The following is a 21694-nucleotide window of genomic DNA, read 5'->3' on the forward strand; positions in this document are numbered from 1 at the left end:
GTGGTAAATAGCTGTTCCTAGAAGATGCTTGGCAAAAATATAATCCAAAAACCTTGCTTATTTCCACCAGATAGCAACGTTACACATCAGGGATAATTTTCCTGGCCTGTTCCATAGTTACCTTTTGAGCTCCATTTCCCATATATATTCGTAATCTTGCAGGTTCTGCTGGAAAGGCCTAGTGGAGTTGATGTTCTAGTCTGCTTCCTCGTTTGATCCTCACAACAACCCTGTGAGGTAGGTTAGGCTGAGAGACAGAGAGCTTCATGGCAGAGTGAGGATTTGAACTCTAGTCCCCCAGTTCTTAATGCACCACTCTAGCCACTCCACTCTCTCAGGAACTTCCCTCAGACAAAGCATTTTCCACAGGATCCTGGACTTGCCATGAGCCTGAGCAGTCGCTCTCCAGTCGCCATCAGCAGGTTCATCCTCCAAATGCTTTATTTGCCTTTTCAGCAAGTTTTTAAGTTCTCTCCTTCCAAGGCCACCTGAGCCAACATGAAATTAGAAGGAACGGTTATGTCTTCTCCTTGACTTCTCTCCCCCGCCCCAACGAACATTTCTAGCTTCAGCAACAAAAAACTCCAACTTTCTCTTTATGAAAAGACTTCTCTTGTTGCCTTTTAAAAGAAATGCCTTCTATTTTCCCTACTCATTTTCTCTCTGCTTTAAGCAGACTTCCATATCCACGTGCTCCTTCTTTTCATCCGAAGACTAATTAGTTTGAAAGGTAAATAAAACTTGTTCCCCCGCTTCACATTCCTTCATTTATCTTCATTTTCCCTTGGCTTTTCCAGTTCAGTATTTTTTATTTTCTTGATTCTCTTTAAAATCTCCATCTTGGTATTTTTCTGAGTCTTCAGTTAAATCTTGCTTGGCTAAACTTTTTTTGGGGGGGGGTATTTTCTCAAGGTCCACCGTCGGTCTAAAATTTACTGTCCCTGTGTTATTAGGATTAAGTCTTCTTTGATCTTCTATTTTCCTTCAGTTTCCATTTAATTTAAAATTTAATGTCTCTTAACTCTGGGAAGCCTGAAGGAAAGAAGAACTGGAACAAAAGAAGAAGTGCTCTCCTACCTGCAGGTGAGCCTCATTGTGGTGACGCAGGATAAGGCCTCTTCTGACACCTCAGTCACCGCAACCTGAAAGAGTCTTAGCACAGTGAGTTGCAGACTGATCACAATAGAGATTTTCTCCCCAACAAGCAAGGTATACTCACCTAAATGTCCTTTAATCTTGGAATACCATTTTGACCGCCATTTTTGTTTGAAGCTGGATGAACCATTGATCTACAGGTGAGCCTCATTGTGGTGACGCAGGATAAGGCCTCTTCTGACACCTCAGTCACCGCAACCTGAAAGAGTCTTATCACAGTGAGTTGCAGACTGATCACAATAGAGATTTTCTCCCCAACAAGCAAGGTATACTCACCTAAATGTTCTTCAATCTTGGAATACGATTTTGACTGCCATTTTTGTTTGAAGCTGGATGAACCATTGATCTACAGGTGAGCCTCATTGTGGTGACGCAGGATAAGGCCTCTTCTGACACCTCAGTCACCGCAACCTGAAAGAGTCTTAGCACAGTGAGTTGCAGACTGATCACAATAGTTATTTTCCCCCCAACAAGCAAGGTATACTCACCTAAATGTTCTTCAATCTTGGAATACCATTTTGACCGCCATTTTTGTTTGAAGCTGGATGAACCATTGATCTACAGGTGAGCCTCATTGTGGTGACGCAGGATAAGGCCTCTTCTGACAACTCAGTCACCGCAACCTGAAAGAGTCTTAGCACAAAGAGTTGCAGAAGGAATGCAAGATAAATTTTCTTCCCAGCCAAGCAAGGGATACTCACCTAAATGTCCTTCAGGCATAATGTATACAACTGTATAGCTGCTATCATTGTGATGTAGCATTTAAGGTTTACTTGTGAGGTAACTGAGCCTGTCATTGGCTCTGAAAATACAAGAGTACTTGATAGTTGCCTTCCTTCAGCTGTGATGGTCGCTTCAATGTGAGAAGTTTGTATTTTTTTTGTTTGTATAAAGCCAGCGCTCTGTGTTGTCTGAGCTATGTGGTAAATAGCTGTTCCTAGAAGATGCTTGGCAAAAATAAAATAAAATCCAAAAACCTTGGTTATTACCACCAGAGAGCCATGTTACGTATCAGGGATGATGTTGCCTGCCCTGTTCCATAGTTACCTTTTGAGCTCCATTTCCCATATCTTTTCACAATCTTGCAGGTTCTGCTGGAAAGGCTTAGTTGATGTTCTAGTCTGCTTCCTCGTTTGATCCTCACAACAACCCTGTGAGGTAGGTTAGGCTGAGAGACAGAGAGCTTCATGGCAGAGTGAGAATTTGAACTCTAGTCTCCCAGTTCCTAATTCACCACTCTAGCCACTCCACTCTCCCAGGAACATCCCTCAGACAAAGCATTTTCCACAGGATCCTGGACTTGCCATGAGCCTGAGCAGTCGCTCTCCAGTCACCATCAGCAGGTTCATCCTCCAAATGCTTTATTCGCCTTTTCAGCAAGTTTTTAACTTACTGGTCTTTCTCTCCTTCCAAGGCCACCTGAGCCAACATGAAATTAGAAGGAACGGTTATGTCTTCTCCTTGTCTTCTCTCCCCCGCCCCCAACGAACATTTCTAGCTTCAGCAACAAAAAACCCCAACTTTCTCTTCATGAAATGACTTCTCTTGTTGCCTTTTAAAAGAAATGCCTTCTATTTTCCCTACTCATTTTGTCTCTGCTTTAAGCAGACTTCCATATCCACGTGCTCCTTTTCATCCAAAGACTAATTAGTTTGAAAGGTAAATAAAACTTGTTCCCCCCGCTTCACATTCCTTCATTTATCTTCATTTTCCCTTGGCTTTTCCAGTTCAGTATTTTTTATTTTCTTGATTCTCTTTAAAATCTCCATCTTGGTATTTTTCTGAGTCTTCAGTTAAATTTTGCTTGGCTAAACTTTTTTTTTGGGGGGGGGGTATTTTCTCAAGGTCCACCGTCGGTCTAAAATTTACTGTCCCTGTGTTATTAGGATTAAGTCTTCTTTGATCTTCTATTTTCCTTCAGTTTCCATTTAATTTAAAATTTAATGTCTCTTAACTCTGGGAAGCCTGAAGGAAAGAAGAACTGGGGCAAAAGAAGTGCTCTCCTACCTGCAGGTGAGTCTCATTGTGGTGACGCAGGATAAGGCCTCTTCTGACAACTCAGTCACAGCAACCTGAAAGAGTCTTAGCACAGTGAGTTGCAGACTGATCACAATAGTTATTTTCCCCCCAACAAGCAAGGTATACTCACCTAAATGTTCTTCAATCTTGGAATACGATTTTGACCGCCATTTTTGTTTGAAGCTGGATGAACCATTGATCTACAGGTGAGCCTCATTGTGGTGACGCAGGATAAGGCCTCTTCTGACACCTCAGTCACCGCAACCTGAAAGAGTCTTAGCACAGTGAGTTGCAGACTGATCACAATAGTTATTTTCCCCCCAACAAGCAAGGTATACTCACCTAAATGTTCTTCAATCTTGGAATACGATTTTGACCGCCATTTTTGTTTGAAGCTGGATGAACCATTGATCTACAGGTGAGCCTCATTGTGGTGACGCAGGATAAGGCCTCTTCTGACACCTCAGTCACCGCAACCTGAAAGAGTCTTAGCACAGTGAGTTGCAGACTGATCACAATAGTTATTTTCCCCCCAACAAGCAAGGTATACTCACCTAAATGTTCTTCAATCTTGGAATACGATTTTGACCGCCATTTTTGTTTGAAGCTGGATGAACCATTGATCTACAGGTGAGCCTCATTGTGGTGACGCAGGATAAGGCCTCTTCTGACAACTCAGTCACCGCAACCTGAAAGAGTCTTAGCACAAAGAGTTGCAGAAGGAATGCAAGATAAATTTTCTTCCCAGCCAAGCAAGGGATACTCACCTAAATGTCCTTCAGGCATAATGTATACAACTGTATTGCTGCTATCATTGTGATGTAGTGTTTAAGGTTTGCTTGTGAGGTATCTGAGCCTGTCATTTCCTCTGAAAATACAAGAGTACTTGATAGTTGCCTTCCTTCAGCTGTGATGGTCGCTTCAACGTGAGAAGTTTGTATTTTTTGTTTGTTTGTATAAAGTCAGCGCTCTGTGTTGTCTGAGCTATGTGGTAAATAGCTGTTCCTAGAAGATGCTTGGCAAAAATAAAATAAAATCCAAAAACCTTGGTGATTACCACCAGAGAGACATGTTACGTATCAGGGATGATTTTGCCTGCCCTGTTCCATAGTTACCTTTTGAGCTCCATTTCCCATATCTTTTCACAATCTTGCAGGTTCTGCTGGAAAGGCTTAGTTGATGTTCTAGTCTGCTTCCTCGTTTGATCCTCACAACAACCCTGTGAGGTAGGTTAGGCTGAGAGACAGAGAGCTTCATGGCAGAGTGAGGATTTGAACTCTAGTCTCCCAGTTCCTAATTCACCACTCTAGCCACTCCACTCTCCCAGGAACTTCCCTCAGACAAAGCATTTTCCACAGGATCCTGGACTTGCCATGAGCCTGAGCAGTCACTCTCCAGTCATCATCAGCAGGTTGAAGCTGGATGAACCATTGATCTACAGGTGAGCCTCATTGTGGTGACGCAGGATAAGGCCTCTTCTGACACCTCAGTCACTGCAACCTGAAAGAGTCTTAGCACAGTGAGTTGCAGACTGATCACAATAGTTATTTTCTCCCCAACAAGCAAGGTATACTCACCTAGATGTCCTTCAGGCATAATGTATACAACTGTATTGCTGCTATCATTGTGATGTAGCGTTTAAGGTTTAATGTGAGGTACCGGTAACTGAGCCTGTCATTGCCTCTGAAAATACAAGAGTACTTGATAGTTGCCTTCCTTCAGCTGTGATGGTCGCTTCAAAGTGAGAAGTTTGTATTTTTTTTTTTTTGTATAAAGTCAGCGCTCTGTGTTGTCTGAGCTATGTGGTAAATAGGTGTTCCTAGAAGATGCTTGGCAAAAATAAAATAAAATCCAAAAACCTTGGTTATTACCACCAGAGAGCCACGTTATGTATCAGGGATGATTTTGCCTGGCCTGTTCCATAGTTACCTTTTGAGCTCCATTTCCCATATCTTTTCACAATCTTGCAGGTTCTGCTGGAAAGGCTTAGTTGATGTTCTAGTCTGCTTCCTCATTTGATCCTCACAACAACCCTGTGAGGTAGGTTAGGCTGAGAGACAGAGAGCTTCATGGCAGAGTGAGGATTTGAACTCTAGTCCCCCAGTTCTTAATCCACCACTCTAGCCACTCTGCTCTGCTTCCCTCAGACAAAGCATTTTCCACAGAATCCTGTTCTTGCCATGTCCCGGGGCATTCACTCTCCAGTTGCCATCAGCAGGTTCATCCTCCAAATGCTTTATTTGCCTTTTCAGCAAGTTTTTAACTTACTGGTCTTTCTCTGCTTCCAAGGCAACCTGAGTCAACATGAAATTAGCAGAAACCGTTTTGTCCTCTCCTTGTCTTCTTTCTTTCCCCTCCACATGCACATTTCTAGCTTCAGCAACAGAAAACCCCAACTTTCTCTTCATGAAATGACTTCTCTTGTTGCCTTTTAGAAGAAAAGCCTTTTATTTTCCCTACTCATTTTCTCTCTGCTTTAAGCACACTTCACATCCATGTACACTTTCATGTGCTCCTTCTTTTCATCTGAAGGCTAATTTGTTTGAAAGGTAAATAAAACTTGTTTCCCCGCTTCACCTTCCTTCATTTATATTCATTTTTCTCTTGGCTTTTCCAGTTCAGCATTTTTAATTTTACTGATTCTCTTTAAAATCTCCATCTTGGTATTTTTATGAGTCTTCAGTTTTAATTTTGCTTGGGTAAACACTTTTTTTGGGGAGGACTTTCTCAGAGTCCATTATCTGTCTACAATTTACTGTCCCTGTGTTATTAGGATTAAGTCTTCTTTGATCTTCTATTTTCCTTCAGTTTCCTTTTAATTTAAAATGTAATGCCTCTCCTAACACTTTTTAGGGACAAATACCTGATTAAGATATATGTGCGTAGCAGAAATCACAGGTGAAAATTGCCTTTGTCCCTTTTTAAAGTTGTAAATAATGAATTTCAGTAGAGTGAAATCCCTTCATTTACTCCATTAAAAAAAATCCCGATGGTTTTGAAAATAATCTAACCTAAACTGGTTTCAGTTGCCTTTTCAAACCTGTTTCATCTTCCCCAGCCTCCCTTTCATAATCCTTCTGCCCATTAGCTCCTTCATCTCTGACCAGCGAGAGGGCTAACACCAGTTCTATAGCCAGGGACAGGCTCACTCATTGGAATGCGGCTCGCTCCTTCCACCACCTGTTGGTCATAAGAGCACATAAAAAAGTCCCTTGCAGCATTAATACAGTGGGTGCAAATGTCTTTATTTTTGACATAGGGTCACTTCAGGGCTTTGATGGGAAACAAGTGTTTTCTTCCCAAAATTAATACATCTGGAAATACAAGGGAAATGAATTAGTAATCCACCCAAATCTCATGGATTACAAACTACAGGAACATGACCTGTACAGGAAAATAAGGGAAAGGCTATGGAAAGAGGGGCTTGCTCGGATCTTAGTGGCCCCCATTGAATTCTGTGGAGCAAAGCAAATCTTGGCTGCAATCTGGGGCACAGCTGGAAAGGACAGCAGTTGCTTCTCACTCCTGATACTTATGCTGATGCAGCAGATCCCACCAGAGTAATGTGGGAAACCAGAGGACTGGAGTGGCAAATTCCTGTTCACACGAACTAGAAAAGCAGCTATAAACTTTTTCAAACTGGTTCAGTTTTGCCAAGCCTCCCTGCTGTGCTGCCTTGGGGGCTCAAAAACAGCAGTTGATCATGCCCGATCCACCCATTTCGGAAGCAGCACAATTTTTATTTATTTGAAAATAATTTTTATTTGATTTTGCAAGTGTAGAGAGCTATAACAATACCAAATGAATATCTACATTTAGAGATTTCTTTGAATCTCTAGACTCCCTCCATCCCCTCCTTGGGTCTTATTGTCAATGTTTTCAACGGCATATTATTTCATCTGTATTTTAAATCTATCCGTATTGTGCATAGTACTTGTTACATTACAAGTGTTATTAGAATCCTGCTAATGTTTTCATCTGCTTACAGTGGTCTCCTAAGTAAATTATAAAATTTCCCCCATTCTTTCTTTTTTATCTTCTTGGTTCCTGAGCTTTCTGGACAGTTTTACCATTTCAGCATAGCCCATCAGCTTGGTTTGCCATTCCTCTCTGGACGGGAAGCACAATTTCAATGTTGTTCTATGATGGGAAATTTGACTGCCATTGAAAAATTACCTTAAGGGTTGCATCCTGAATTTTAGCTGAAGTGGGGTTGAGGGAAAACCTAAATCATGTTTTCACCCAGCGGTTAATATCTCCGGCTACCTCTGGTTCCCCTTTCCACACCATGGTCAACCATCCTTTGTTCCCCATACTCTCTTCAGTGAGCAACCTAGATCTCATGGAGGCTACTTCCTTCATATCCAGAACATTTTGTGAGTGTAGGCCAAGACTTGGTCTGAAAAGCTTACCAATAAGCCCACCATTTGTGGTCAGATGTATTCAATTATACGGGGGGGGGGGGGGCTTCTCAGCTGGGATGCCATCTCATGAGGAAGAACTCTGGATGGCCTTGAAATGAAACAAGGATGAGCAGTTGGGGAGCCACTAATTTGGAGCAGGGTTTCCAACCTGTTAAAGCAGTGCGCAGAAAATACGACGTTGCATAGTGTAGGCTAAGATGCAGACAAGGAAGGAGGGAAGCCCTTGGTGTTCATCCAAGAAAATGGCATGGGAGAAAGATGCCCTTTGCATCACAGCCCCCGTTTATCATCCTCATAACTGATATTTGCACAGATTTAATAGAGTACAGAACTGCATTAATGTACAATATTAGAGAGCCAGTGTGGTGTAGTGGTTAAGAGCGGCAGACTCGTAATCTGGGGAACCGGGTTCGTGTCTCCGCTCCTCCACATGCAGCTGCTGGGTGACCTTGGGCTAGTCACACTTCTTTGAAGTCTCTCAGCCCCACTCACCTCACAGAGGTGTTTGTTGTGGGGGAGGAAGGGAAAGGAGAATGTTAGCCGCTTTGAGACTCCTTCGGGTAGTGAAAAGCGGGATATCAAATCCAAACTCTTCTTCTTCTTCTACAATAACCTCATCAATTTTGGCCTAAGCCTCTGCCTGCCCTGACCTGAAGAAAGAAATCTTCCTGCCAGATTGGGCCTTATGCATGTTTATGCGGGCTGAGGGAGGTCAAAGATCTCCCCAGGAGAACTTATGTTCCTGTTTCTGCTGCCATCTAATGAAAGAGAACTTGTGGTTCTATGCCAGTCCTCAGGCACCTCCAAGGACTTGAGCATAACAGCTAGGTATTCCAAGAGGAGACAAAAGGGAAAGCAAACCATGATTTATTGAACTCAACCAAGTTTTGAAGATATACTACCTGCATGCTGGCTTAGTTAACAAACAGTGGTTTCCAGCACACTTCTGAAAAGATCAAGTGTGTTTATTCTGCCCGGAACTACCTGGGAAAAGGCATGTAAATTCAGGTTGCAGTCCTATGCAACCTTTCAAGTAAGTATGGACAGGATTTGGGCTGCATATCAAGTAGTAATAGCCAGATAGCAAAATGAAGACTTTAAAAGTATCCTCCTCCTTTAAATGTTTGGAGAACGACCCGTAAGAGGCCAAGCTAGCTTTGTGGCAGGCAGAGGGAAGATCCTGCCAACTTCATTTTTACATGTGTAGCCCGAAAGGGTTCGTCACACATCATATTTGACCTTGGGTGTAATGATGCTTTTGAAAACATACAAACCTTTAACTGGATCTTGCACTTCCTGGCATAGCTCCAACGACTGAGCTAATTTTTTTAAGTAACTGAGCAGAAGTCAATTACACAATTCCCCAATCACACACACACACACACATAAATTCTCACAAACGGCACAAAGGTGGGATAGAAGGCACTTTTTTATTTTGACATGTTTCATCTTCTCAATGCAGGAAATTCTCTGGCAACTAGTGCAGCTGAGTAACGCCTTGTGGGCTGAAGCCTTGCCGCCTTGCCAGAAGCCCCTTCAGAGCACCACAGTCCTGAGTGGGCTCCTTCCCAAGGTCTCGCCACACGGCACAATGGAGCACTCAGAGGCTTCAGCCACGCTGCCACAGCAGGACCAGTGAGGAGCGCCAGGGTGGCCCTTGTGTCCGTGGCCACAGCCCTGATAGCCACCTGCCCATAGGAAAAGAAACTGTTTTACTGGCTAGAAATGCTATCCAAGTAAACTTGCCACTTCCTGCACTTTGGGCAGTGGTTCTCAAAAGGTGCGGTGTGCTGCACTCTGGCATGGCAGAAGAGGATGACAAGTGTGGCAGGAAGATTCAAGGACAACTAGAAAAGAGAAAGTCTTATTTCTGTTGGTGAATTTGTTTGCCTCAAAACGAGACATAATATAAATGAGATTACCCGGCAAAAGCAAGCTCACACTTCTCACTGAGCTTGTCTACATGCTAAGGCGGGGAAACTCCGGCCCTCCAGATGTTTCAGACTACAATTTCCACCATCCTTAGCTAATAGGACCAGTGGTCAGGGATGATGGGAATTGTAGGCACATAGTAAGAGGATTGTTTATAATTATATTTTTGGGAATGATTCAAGTTCTTATTTAGCTGTGTTGTTTTTACTTTCTGGATGTCCCATAAAGTAGTTGTGCCCTATATTACAAACCATGCACTGCTTGGAGTTGTTGTTTTTCTCCCCACCCCCAATGTATTTCTTATCAATAAAATATTCAGTGTGGAGCAATATTTTTTTTATTCAGAAAGTGTGACCCAGAGGAAAAAGTTTGAGAACCACTGACGTTAGGTCATTTATCAGCAGAGGAGATAGACTACATTCAACCTTGTACAGACATGAAGATAAAACAACAAACAAACAATAAAATTATGTTCCTGGTTATTAATGTAATAATAATTTTTACAATGCAACCCTATGTGTGTGTACTCAGAAGTAAGTTCCACTGTGTTTACTGGGGTTTGCTCCTAAGGAAGCATGTCAGTATCAAATGGCTTTTGGAGTGTTTAAAACACTTGACATGTGCAGAGGTAGGTTGGTATTACTATGCTGGCAGAGTGGCTTACTTTAGCAGGTTGAAAGCAGCAGTTACATTCGAATGAGGGATTCCTGAGTTGCACCTCAGCCTGTTAGCCACCTCCCTACACAGCTCTCAGGATGCAAAAATGTCTCCAGAAAAATGGCCATAAGTATAATGGCACAGATGAAAGATTCCAGCCACCGTCATTATAAATCAGACATCCAAGCTGGTAGATGGAAGGCAAAAGCTATTCTTGGGTATGACAGATGAATTGAAATATGTTAAATATCCTTTGTCTGCATAATTTTAATTTCCGCAATGTGAAAAGCCTGATGGCTGTACAAATCAAATGAGCCCCATTTCTGTAGACCCATGGTTCCCAACGTGGGGCACATGCTCCACAGGGGGGGCAATTTGATTTTTAAGGCGGGCAATTCGAGAATGAGTTATTGACAGTTAATGGCCTTTCAGGCTTCCTCCATGCGAATAGGAGTTCACTTTCTGAATAGTAAGAATTATATATCATGGGGGCGGGAGGCACCAGGATTTTAGAAATGCTTAGGTGGGGGCATGTCCAAAAAAAGGTTGGGAACCACTGCTGCAGACCATTAAAAGTTCCCTGAAGAGAGAGAGAACGTGACAACTGTGCATGACCCAGTAGCTTATGGGAAAGGAATGACTTACCAGGCATGACTCCTGCACAAGCGCATCGAGCAGCCTTCTGCCCCCCACTAGAGCAGAATGTGCAGCAGTGGAAGACGCCTCGGTGTGGGCGGAACTTGTTCTTTACAATCATGGTGAAGGGGGAGCCCTGCAGAGAGCAAGTTGTGAAAGGGACAGATTTGCACGTCATACTAGAGGATAATACGACAGAAAAGGTTGCAGCAGGAGGAGCTGTTATCACAGGCCTTACACTTACTTTGAGTTGGGGAAAGGACTGGCAACCATTTTAACTTCTGAAACATTCGACAACTGAGGAGCAATGGGCAGTCGGCAAACTCAGCTGAGAAATGCGCCTCGGAAGCCGTTTGACTTCCAAGGCCTGTTTGAAAACAGAAGCAATCACTTCCAGGTTTTCGGCACCTGAAAACCGGAACGTTCAGCTTCCGAGTCACTCAAAAACTGAGGTTCCCCTGTATATGTGTATAACGCCTGCAGGGTCATAGTCCTTTGCACACAATCACACTTACTATGTATTTATTAAAGTGTTTGTATAAATTATGCTGCTGAGTTGTGTCAAAAAGTGGGTATGTACCCTCTGGGGCCTACTCATGTTGTTGTGGTTTTCGGGCAATCAAACTTTTCAACACTTTCCCCATGTATACTTTCTTCACGACAACGAAAGGTGATATGCCTTTAGATGTTTCCAAAGCCCTTAAACCAATGAAAATGGAGGTGAACACGTTCTGTCCCCCTAAAGTCCAAGGGATTCACCTAAGGCAGTGACTCTCAAATCCAGGTTCGAGGAAGAGATATCTTGAGTCCCCCTTTGATAGCTTGAAGCTCAAGCCAACTGAGGCTCTGAGAAGCCTCCTCAGCCATTCCCATCTCTGGGCAAGCGCTGAGTTCAGAAGTGCCTTAAGCTCCAATCCTAACTCCTCTCTCCTACCTGTCCCTTTCTGCCCTTGCCACGGGTCTGCCCATTTTTGGTTGACTCTCCAAAATCAGCCACACTCACAAAAGCTAGCAGTAAGTGTTACCTGTACATGTTGACCTCTGACAAAGACGCAGACCTTGTACTTGCCCGGTTCCTCAGGGATGTAAGAAATATGGTATGTCCCATCTTGATTGTCACTTACGCTGGCCTTGATGACACTGGATTTAAGACAGAGAGGAAAGAAATTGCTTGGCGTTCAAAAATAAGAAGACGTTTGTATAGAGACTTTGACCCAGTGACTGATGAAGTTGGTGATTCTTTATTTTAAGAGGTCTCAAGTAGCGAGTTGCTTAATAGAATCGAGGATATCCCACAACTGGTATTTTTGAACCACTGATGAACTTCTTTCCAACTTCAGGACCTGAAGAGTCAATCTGGATGTGATGGTGGTAGACCTGTGTGTCAGAATCAGGTCATTTACTGTAAAGCAGAAATGAAGACTGGATTTGAAGTATACTACTGGTGACTGGGGAACATTCTTCCCATCACTAGACAAATCTCCACACCTGTTTTCTTCAAGATAAAGAAGCTGTCAATGTCATGAGAAAGCCAGTTGAGGAAAGGCAGTTTTGGGTGGGGGAGGGGTAAACAACACTACAGTGGTACCTTGGTTCTCAAACTTAATCTGTTCCGGAAGTCCATTCCAAAACCAAAGCGTTCCAAAACCAAGGCACACTTTCCCATAGAAAGGAATGCAAAACCGACTTTTGAAAACAACCCCTAAAACAGCAATTTAACATGAATTTTACTAACGAGACCACCGATCCATAAAATGAAAGCAATAATCAAGGTACTGTACTATAAAATAAATAAGACAGTATTGTAGATGATAAACATTATTATCCACAAAGTCACAAAAACAAATTGACCGAAAAAGCCTCAAAAACAAAAACGCAAAATAAATAGCAAAACCAAAAGCACTAAACTTAATCCATTCCGGAAGTCCGTTTGACTTCCGAAATGTTCGAAAACCAAGGCTCAGCTTCTGATTGGTGTAGGTGCCCCGGAAACAATAGCCGACAGCCGCATCGGACGTTCAGCTTCTGAAAAACGTTCGAAAACCAGAACACTTACTTCCGGGTTTTCGGTGTTCTGAGTACCAAAGTGTTTGAGAACCAAGGTACCACTGTACTAGGAAAGGATTCAGTGCTCCTTTTCTATCTGCCCTTGGTGAATATTTTCACCAAGTCCCCAGTCCCCATTACTGATTTACAGGAATTTGGCACTGTGTGTTAGTTTGGACAAAGGAGTACTTATTGTTGCTTCTCTATGCATGTCAAAGCACAAGATTCCTTCTTCGGGAACTTTAAATGACTGTAAATTCCTCAGACACAAAAACACTGCTCTGTAAACCTGAACTCAGAAACCAGCTTTGAACAAGCTGTGAAACAACAAGTTTTCTTTTTGCATATCTGCAATGAATTACCCTACTGGAATGTTAAACACATTTGGAATCCAGCTCATTAAAGGCATGGCATGCTTGGGAATTAATAGATTGCAGAATAAAGTATAAAGCAACTCCAAATTTGATATAACCTTATTTGTTTTTAAATACACTAGGAATATGTTATACTTCTGAATATATGGGAACTTTTTGTATTTGGGCCACAGTGCTCTGAAAACCTTTATAATGTCTTGTTGTTGTTGTACTAAAAGGTCTGATAGACTGATTTGGATACTTTGGTTGGAAGATGTAATAGAAATAGATTGAACTGATGAAAGCCTTAAATCAGTAAGTCTCACAATGGAGTGTTTCCATCAGAAACTAGACTTGCTAAATTAATCCAGTTTTAAGGTGGTCATCCAGCTCTTTGAGACTCAGGAAGCTGCTCATCACAGCCAGCTTACCTCAGTCAATGGCAATGCCTATGACTGGTTTACTCACATGAGCAGCTACTATCAGAGGACAACTCACGGAAGGAGCACAAACATGCCTCACACCAGTAAAGGATTCCTTTTGGAAAGACAGGAGGAAAATGCCTAATATCTATTAATTTGGAGTCTTTATGCCTTTCCTACTAATTTAATGTATTTTTAATCTTTGTTGGAAGCCGTCCAGAGTGGCTGGGGAAACCCAGCCAGATGGGCGGGGTATAAATAATACATTATTATTATTATTATTATTATTATTATTATTATTATTAACCAGAATCTTGAGGCAGTTTACAACATATTTAAAGTAAAATAAAATAGGCAAGAGAGGCTAAGACGGGGCAAAGGCAGTGCTTTTTTTCTAGGGGGACGCATACCCCTAAACATTTTGTGAATCTGAGTTTGGCCTCATTGAGGGGCAGTATTTCAATATGAGTAGGAAAATGAGAGTACCCCTAAACATTTTTTTTTAGGAAAAAAGCACTGGGCAAAGGTATATACACATCCCATCTTCCTAGTTTTCAGGTGTTCCAGTTGCCACCATGCAGCTGAATATCTTGACCTGGAAATGGCTGCTACAACCACCAGATGCAAGTCACTCCTCATTGGCTGATACTCATGTCTTCCTGTTTATTCACTATTCAAATGCTCATATACTCCTAAATTAACGCAGGCTGCTGCAAATCCACATGCATCCCTTCACCTGTGCTCTCGGGTACAATTCTCCTGCCACTATTCTGATTCTGGCAATTCACCTCCTTACCCTTTTCGTGCTCATGAATGTGCTTGCAGAGGGACTCGTAAAAGGAAACATGAAACAGACTACACTTTGCAGAATAGCTACCAACCAATCCTTCCTGTCTTTATGGAAAATGGACACGCGGACAGGCTCCCCTCCTCTATCCATCTGCTCATCGGAAGTGTCCTTGCAGACCAGAGTGAAGCCGGCTGGCTCGTTCTGATGAGTGCTGCCAAGATCTGAAAAAGCAGAGCAGAGCAATTGGGGAAAAAATGCAAAGATTCTTGTCCTCCCTTATATGACTCTGCCCTTTCTTCCTCACTACCGTCCAAGGCTTCCGGCAAGCTTCTACCCAAGATGATGTACCTGGGCACTGAACTTCAGGTGTTGTTCTCCGTTTGCAAAACATGCACTCTGCCACTGAGGTACAATGCTGCATTTAAACAGACATGTGTAAAGACATTCTCAGGTTAGAGATCTTCTGAAACAACCATGGGACACTAGCACCACCCAAGGCATGATGGAGAACAGCAACAACTGACAAAATATACCGGTAGATATAATATATTACAAGGATAGGAAGAAACACTACAGACAGAATACCTTGGGTGGTACCTTGGGTTAAGAACTTAATTCGTTCTGGAGGTCCGTTCTTAACCTGAAACTGTTCTTAACCTGAAGCACCACTTTAGCTAATGGGGCCTCCCGCTGTCGCTGCGCCGCCAGAGCACGATTTCTGTTCTTATCCTGAAGCGTTATTTCTGGGTTAGCAGAGTCCGTAACCTGAAGCGTCTGTAACCTGAGGTACCACTGTAAGGGATTTGGATTTGGACTGGAGCGTGATTGAAATTTATAAGATCTTGGAACACAGAAATAAAGAAAACCATCAAACCATTAATTCTAGCATGTGGGGGGGTACCTAAATTGTATAACTTGACACCTCAATGATTGGCATTATTAATTGTATTATAATTTGGCACTGTTACACTGAAGCTATTATTGGATAGTTGTAATTGAAAACTGATAAAAATTATTATGAAGAAAAAGAAAGACATTCTCGGGTTAACATGCTCCCTACAGTGGCAGTGAAAGCCACTCACTAGGATGTCTTTAAAAGAGGATTAGACAAATTCACGGAGGAAAGCACTATTGATGGCTACTAGCCACGATGGCTGTGCTCTGCCTCCACAATTGGAGGCAGCAACGCTTCTGAACACCAGTTTCTGGAAGCCACAGGAGGAGAGACAACTCTTGTGTTCAAATCCTGCTTGCCGGTTTCCCACAGGCAACTGTTCGGCCGCTGTGAGAACAGGATGCTGGACCAGAGGGGTCATTTGCCTGATCTAGCAGGTTCTTCCTATGTTCTTCTTCTTCTTCTTCTTCTTCTTCTTCTTCTTCTTCTTCTTCTTCTTCTTCAACAAACAAACAAACTTTTTGCCTTTCCTTCTGGGAGCTGGCAAGATGCCTTAAAGACTGAGGAAGACCAGGAAACTGCAAGGTCACATCAGCCACAGCCATGGTCGTATTGGTAAGCTTAGAAAGCATCCTAGAGGACGTGGTAATATACCATCCTGGTTATTTTGAAAGGTTGGTACGAGACATTACCATTTGAAGAAAAATATTATTTCAGCTAAAAAAACACAACTTTTTTTCATAAAACAAACTTTTTATAAAAGAATGGAAATGGCTTATTGAATATTTACAAATAAATTGTAAACAGATAAGAACATTGGCAGGATTATTGTAACAACCTGCCGTTTCATAAGAGTATATATTTAAAGTAGATGAATAAATGAACAAGTTAATTTGGATATGCAGAATGTATTAAAAATAAATTTAAAGAACTGCAGAAAGAAGTCAAGTTTTGAAATGTTAAAATGGCTGTAAAATTACTGAAATGTATAAACCTGAAAATTACTTTATAAAATTTTTAAAAGGCTCTTGTGATGTTCTTACGCTGCTGCAAACCACCCCCTTACCTGCTCCTTGCAGGACACACTTGGCTGGATGAGCCGCTTTGTTGAGAACGGCCCCAAAGATTTCATAGCCATGGTATACGCCGGCCTTCTTTTGAGGAGAGAAGTGGATTCTGTCATCCGCAACAGGGTGGATATTGCAGTCCACGTTGGTTAGCTTGCTCAGTCGGTTCTCCACCACCCCTTTGGTAAGGAGGATCTCAAGGTCTGAGCCGTTGGTGAGCAGGTGCTCGGTAAATTCCACTCCTGTCTGCATATCCAGGAGCAGCTGGAGCAGCTGGGCTTTCTGCAAATGCAACAGGCTCTCCCTCTGGACCTTCAGTTCGTTCAGAAACTTGAGCAGCCGGTCTCGGTGCTCTTCGACGGCTTTCACGTAACCGTCCGCAAAAGCGCAGATCTCCCGAGCCACGGCTTCTACATGGCTGCTAAGGGCGCTGCCCACCTCTTCAATACGGCTGAGCGCGCCTTCCAGAGTTCTCATATTCAGCTGAGTGATCTTCAAGAGCTCCCGAATGGAGTCTCCGTGCTTATGGATAACGTTGCTGGTGAAATTGTAGGGGTGCTGCCGGTGTTTACCCACCACACATTCCTGGCACACAGACATGTCACACTGCTCACAGAAGAGCGTCAGCTCCTCTGAAGGGTGCAAAAGGCACTGGATGGGCTTCTCAATGTGGGTGTAGCCCTTCAAGTCCTGCAACTCCACAACAGGGTGGGAAGCGGTTTTCTTCTGCCTCCTAGAAGTGTAAGGTGCAAAGTTCAGCCGTCTATGCATCCCAGAAAACAACATCCGCAAAGCACAAGAAAAAAACATTCCTACTCACACACACTGGGAACAGTAATCCTGATTACTGATTACTGTTTGGGGGGAGGCAGGTGTGGAGGACTCCCTGGTCCTGAATGGGGTAACTATGCCCCTGAAGGACCAGGTGCACAGCCTGGGACTCACAGCTGTCCATGGAGGCACAGGCCAATTCTGTGTCCAGGGCAGCTGTCTACCAGCTCCACCTGGTACGCAGGCTGAGACCCTACCTGCCCGTAGACAGTCTCGCCGGAGTGGTGCATGCTCTAGTTATCTCCCGCTTGGACTACTGCAACATGCTCTACATGGGACTACCTTTGAAGGTGACTTGGAAACTACAACTAATCCTAAATGCGACTGCCAGACTGGTGACTGGGAGTGGCGGCTGGGACCACTGGTCCTGAAAGACCTACACTGGCTCTCAGTACGTTTCCGGGGTGGGGGGGGGGCGCCTGTCCAAGTCTCCTGCATGTTATTTAATGTGATTGTTAAATGGGCATAAAATGCAGGAAGGTACCATGAAATTATGTAGGGTGACTCTATAGCGCTGTCTGGGCAGAACACGTACTTGTGAGCTTGGCAGCAAAACTGGCAAAGGGAGACCCGGCAGGCCTGGCAGTGCTTCACAGCTTCTCCATCCACGCAGAGGTCACATGCTATGCCAAGGCCTTCGCCCTGCAAGGTCTCCAACAGCACCTCTTTCAGAGCCATGTGATCGGTGGTCAAGTCTTTGATCCCTCCTGGCGGCAAATCTACCTCAGCATCACAGACGGGACAGAGGATGCTGAGCAGCGGCGATGGCGGCGGCTGCCGGCAGCTCTGGAAACAAGGCCCTTCCGAACTAGAGTCCGAGTCTTCACCTGGCAAGCCCAGATCTGAAAAGGGCTCCAACAGCTCTAGGCAAGCTGTGCAGAAGGTGTGTAAACACGGCAGTATCTTAGGGGCAGAGAAGAGCTGAGCGCAAAGTGGGCACTTGCTTCTAGAACATTCCTTCGCCTCAGGAAGGGCTTTGCGCACGCTAGTCAGCTCCTCTTGTAACCCCTGAGTGTTAGACATCTTCTGTAAAACAAAGAACAATAACTTTTTGATAACAACGACTATTATTATTATTATTATTATTAATTGACTTTATATACCACCCTACACCTTCCTCTTGTAACCCCTGAGTGTTAGACATCTTCTGTAAAACAAAGAACAATAACTTTTTGATAACGACTATTATTATTATTATTATTATTATTATTAATTGACTTTATATACCACCCTACACATGAGGGTCCCAGGGTGGTTCACAGAATAAAATCAAGATATAAAACCACAAAATAGATGATAAAAATAAAAAAAATCAACCCAATATTCCTATAATAATAGGAATTAATACACAATATGATCAGAAAATCATTATTGCTCTTTAAAAACAGGAGGAGGAAATACAAATAAAGTATTCCCCCATCCTACAAAAGGAAGAAGCCCTCAAAGTCCCAGGTTATTCCACTCTATTTACAGCAAAGCATGCTTAACCCAAAATATTAATGAAAAAAGCTGGCTTCAGGCACCAGGCCTGATGGCAGACCAATTCTTGTGTTACAAAGATGTCTGCAAATGTGACATGAAGGCCGGCGACACCAACCCTGCTGTATGGAGACAGATAGTCAGATTGTGTATCCACAGCAGTGACCAGAGGATGAATGAGTGCTTGGGAGAAGCACAGAGAGAGACAGAAATGCCATGTTGTGTCTGCCCCAGCTGCAACAAAACAGTCTCTCCCATATCGGTCTCACAGCAACAGCAGATTCTATAACTCTCTAACAGTATTTGAACAGCTCCAGAAATGTTCTTGTTGTTCAAATTGTTCAAATTGACGTATTTTGTGTTCAGAATAAAGCTGGGTGTATGTCAGGGTGTGTGGGTGTTATAATAATTATGCAAATCTGAAGACGGCCTTGAACAAAACTGAATGCCCCCTTATGTCACAAGAGCTTGGGTTACACTGGGAGTCAGAAGGGATCAAGACTTTTATCCCATCCCCACCCTGCGCAGTTACCCTTTTAGGGAGCTGCAGAGGGAAAGCCACGAGTTGGCCAAACTGTCTCTCACTTAGAATGGGCTCTAGCCCACGAATGCTCATGCCATACTGTCCTTAAAAAGCCACAAAGTGTTGTTTTGCTTTATTTTAACCATTTCATAAGCGCACACAGCAGAATTTGCGAGATGGTTTGTACCATACTCCCTTTTCCCGGCCCTGTCTCCAGTTGTGATCTGTCCTTTTAATTGCAGGAGACCCATAGGGACAGAAGACTCTATTCCAGCCTGACCCTGGACAAAGTCAGCGAGGGCCGATCACCTAAACCGAGGAAACGCAGGCCCGGCCCCTGCCTCCACCAACTCAGCGCCCTGCCCTCTCCTGGTGGAGCGAATCAGCCCGTTTCCCCTTGCTCGCCTTTGGCTCCCCTCCTCTCCGCCCGAAATAGAGTGGCATTTCACTTCTCCCTCGCCCGTAAACGAGCCCATTCGTTTGCTCCGTTCCCCATTTCTTGGGTGTCGCCAAGTGGCAGGAACAGATTCTCGAGGCGGAGTTTTTCTCCGCTTCGCCTCCACGGTCCACCCTAGAGAGTTGTTCCTCCACCCCCCACCCCCGTTCCCGACTCACCTCGAAAAGTGGCGTGGGCTTCTCGGAGAGATTTCAGGCCCGTCAGCTGCCCGTTTTCCTTTTCTTTCCTTCCCTCCTTGCCTCCCCTAGAAAGAGAAACCGCGGGGCTGGAGCAGCTGCGCCCTGCTTTGCGCACGGCAAGACACGCCTTGGCAACGCGGCGGCACCGCCGACCTGGGGATCTCTGGAGATCTCTGGAGAATGTGGGAGCGGGTGGCGGCGCCAGCGATGCAACACATGGCTGGCTGGGTAGGAAAACTGGGGCGGGGGCTCGGATGATTTGGTGGAGGGTTAAGGGCGAGAAGGCCTGTTGCCAGCAGTTCTCTGGTGGGGCGCATCAGGTTACACAAAGACTGGGTGGGCGAAGCAAGGCTGAACGGCTGGAACCTGCTTTCGGTAGGTAGCCTAATCAATAATAATAATAATAATAGTAATACCCCGCCAATCTGGCAGGCCTCCCCAGTCACTCTGGGTGGCTTCCAACAAGATATTAAAAACACGATAAAAGGTCAAACATTATAAACTTCCCTAAACAGGGCTGCCTTCAGACAGGAGCGTACCCAGGATAAAAACTAAGGGGGGGGGGCAAGCCATGGTCGCGCCCAGGGCCATCTTAAGCCTACCTGGCACCGTGGAACTTCAACGATCCCTCCGGCGCCCCCCACACGCACGCAGCAGCGCCCCATGGCACAAAGATCCCCGCCCGCCATATGGATACGACTGTGGGGAGCAAAGGGAAGGAGAAGCCACAGAGGTGGGGGAAGAGGAAAGCGCCATAGTGGAGAAGCAAAGCAAATTAAGCAGGGCTCTGATGTGCTTGGGTTGCCACCTGCCCCAAAATGCACTCTGCATCTTAAATCGCTTCAGCGTTGCTTACACACGCACACACATCTCCCGTGCCATTTCGGCTCCCTGAAATCACCCCCTTACACATGCACACACACACACCATTCTTTTCCTCTTCTTTTATTTATCCCTGCAAAAACCCACCACTACTCTTTTGGACGCCCCCTTTGCAATTTCCCATAGTCTCCCCCTCCCCCTCCCCGTTCCCCCGGGCAGGTCCCCTCCCCCTTTTATGTCCGTGGCTCATTTCTCTCTCTTTTTCTTCAGACTCATTTATTTCTCTTTTAAAGCTTGGGAATCCGACTTTTTTTTTAAAAAAAAAAATTATTATTCATTTTGGGTGCAGGAAAAGAGGAACACTGCCCTTCCCCTGTTTGCAAATTCTGACTTGTTTGCTCGTGGATTGTTTCTCTCTTCACTGCAAATTCTGCTTTTTCCAGAATTCAGATTGCCGGAATAGAGACGTGATTGCCGTGTGTGTGTGTGTGTGTGTGTGTGTGTGAGAGAGAGAGAGAGAGAGAGAAGCCACAACAAGAGTGGACGGACCCCCTCCCCCGTCCGGTTGCAATCCCACCCAGAACTTTTCTCATGTGCAGATCTCGCCAGGAACGTTTCCTCGGGTGTAAGCCGGCCCAGTCCACCCGCAAGTGGCACAGGTCAGCCGCGCAGGCTGCGCGCCCACGTGGTTCTCAAGCCCTTTTCCTGCGCGTGTTTCCTCGGAAGTAAAAGACCCCCCCCCTTTCGATCTCCAGAGTTCAGCAGAGCCTCCTTCCCAGGAAAAGGCTCCCGCACCCTCCACTCTCACCTCGCCACCAGCCGGCGGGCGGCGGCACTGTCCCAGCTACATCCCCAGCGCCCGGGGTCGGGTACTGTCCTCCCCTCCCTGGCTCGTGTGCTCAGCCCTCAGAGCGCAACAGGGTCCTAGCGCCTCCAGAGGGGGCGCTGGAGGCGCGAAGGCACCAAGCCCCTGCTCTGCCTCACTTACCTCCCCACTCTCCCCTCCC

General features: G+C 44.6%; 1 protein-coding gene across 2 annotated transcripts; it reads right to left on the reverse strand.

Annotated features, from left to right (window-relative positions):
- Positions 1 to 9009: 9009 nt before the first annotated feature.
- TRIM45 (tripartite motif containing 45) lies at positions 9010 to 19924 on the reverse strand. 2 transcript variants are annotated; one of them, XM_033174087.1, is made up of 7 exons: positions 19845 to 19923; positions 17763 to 18253; positions 16396 to 17129; positions 14526 to 14655; positions 11849 to 11963; positions 10833 to 10959; positions 9040 to 9286 (listed from the first exon to the last, which is right to left on the reverse strand). In XM_033174087.1, the coding sequence occupies exons 2-7, from the start codon at positions 18248 to 18250 to the stop codon at positions 9135 to 9137; spliced, it is 1746 nt and encodes a 581-aa protein (XP_033029978.1). In that variant the 5' UTR covers positions 18251 to 18253; positions 19845 to 19923; the 3' UTR covers positions 9040 to 9134. The 2 variants fall into 2 exon arrangements, with proteins under 2 accessions (XP_033029979.1, XP_033029978.1); XM_033174088.1 differs by lacking the exon at positions 10833 to 10959 and having other exon boundaries at positions 9010 to 9286; positions 19845 to 19924.
- Between the last annotated feature and the right edge of the window lie 1770 nt (positions 19925 to 21694).

This window comes from Lacerta agilis, chromosome 16 (genome assembly GCF_009819535.1).
Source record: "Lacerta agilis isolate rLacAgi1 chromosome 16, rLacAgi1.pri, whole genome shotgun sequence".
In the NCBI taxonomy this organism is placed as follows: Eukaryota; Metazoa; Chordata; class Lepidosauria; order Squamata; family Lacertidae; genus Lacerta; species Lacerta agilis.

Coding starts and splice junctions, on each gene's coding strand:
- TRIM45 (XM_033174087.1), bottom strand. CDS start 18,250: ATGTCTAACACTCAGGGGTTACAAGAGGAGCTGACTAGCGTGCGCAAA. Junction 17,130..17,762: donor TTTTGCTGCCAAGCTCACAA/GTACGTGTTCTG, acceptor TTACACTTCTAG/GAGGCAGAAGAAAACCGCTT. Junction 14,656..16,395: donor GTGTGTCCTGCAAGGAGCAG/GTAAGGGGGTGG, acceptor CTGCTTTTTCAG/ATCTTGGCAGCACTCATCAG.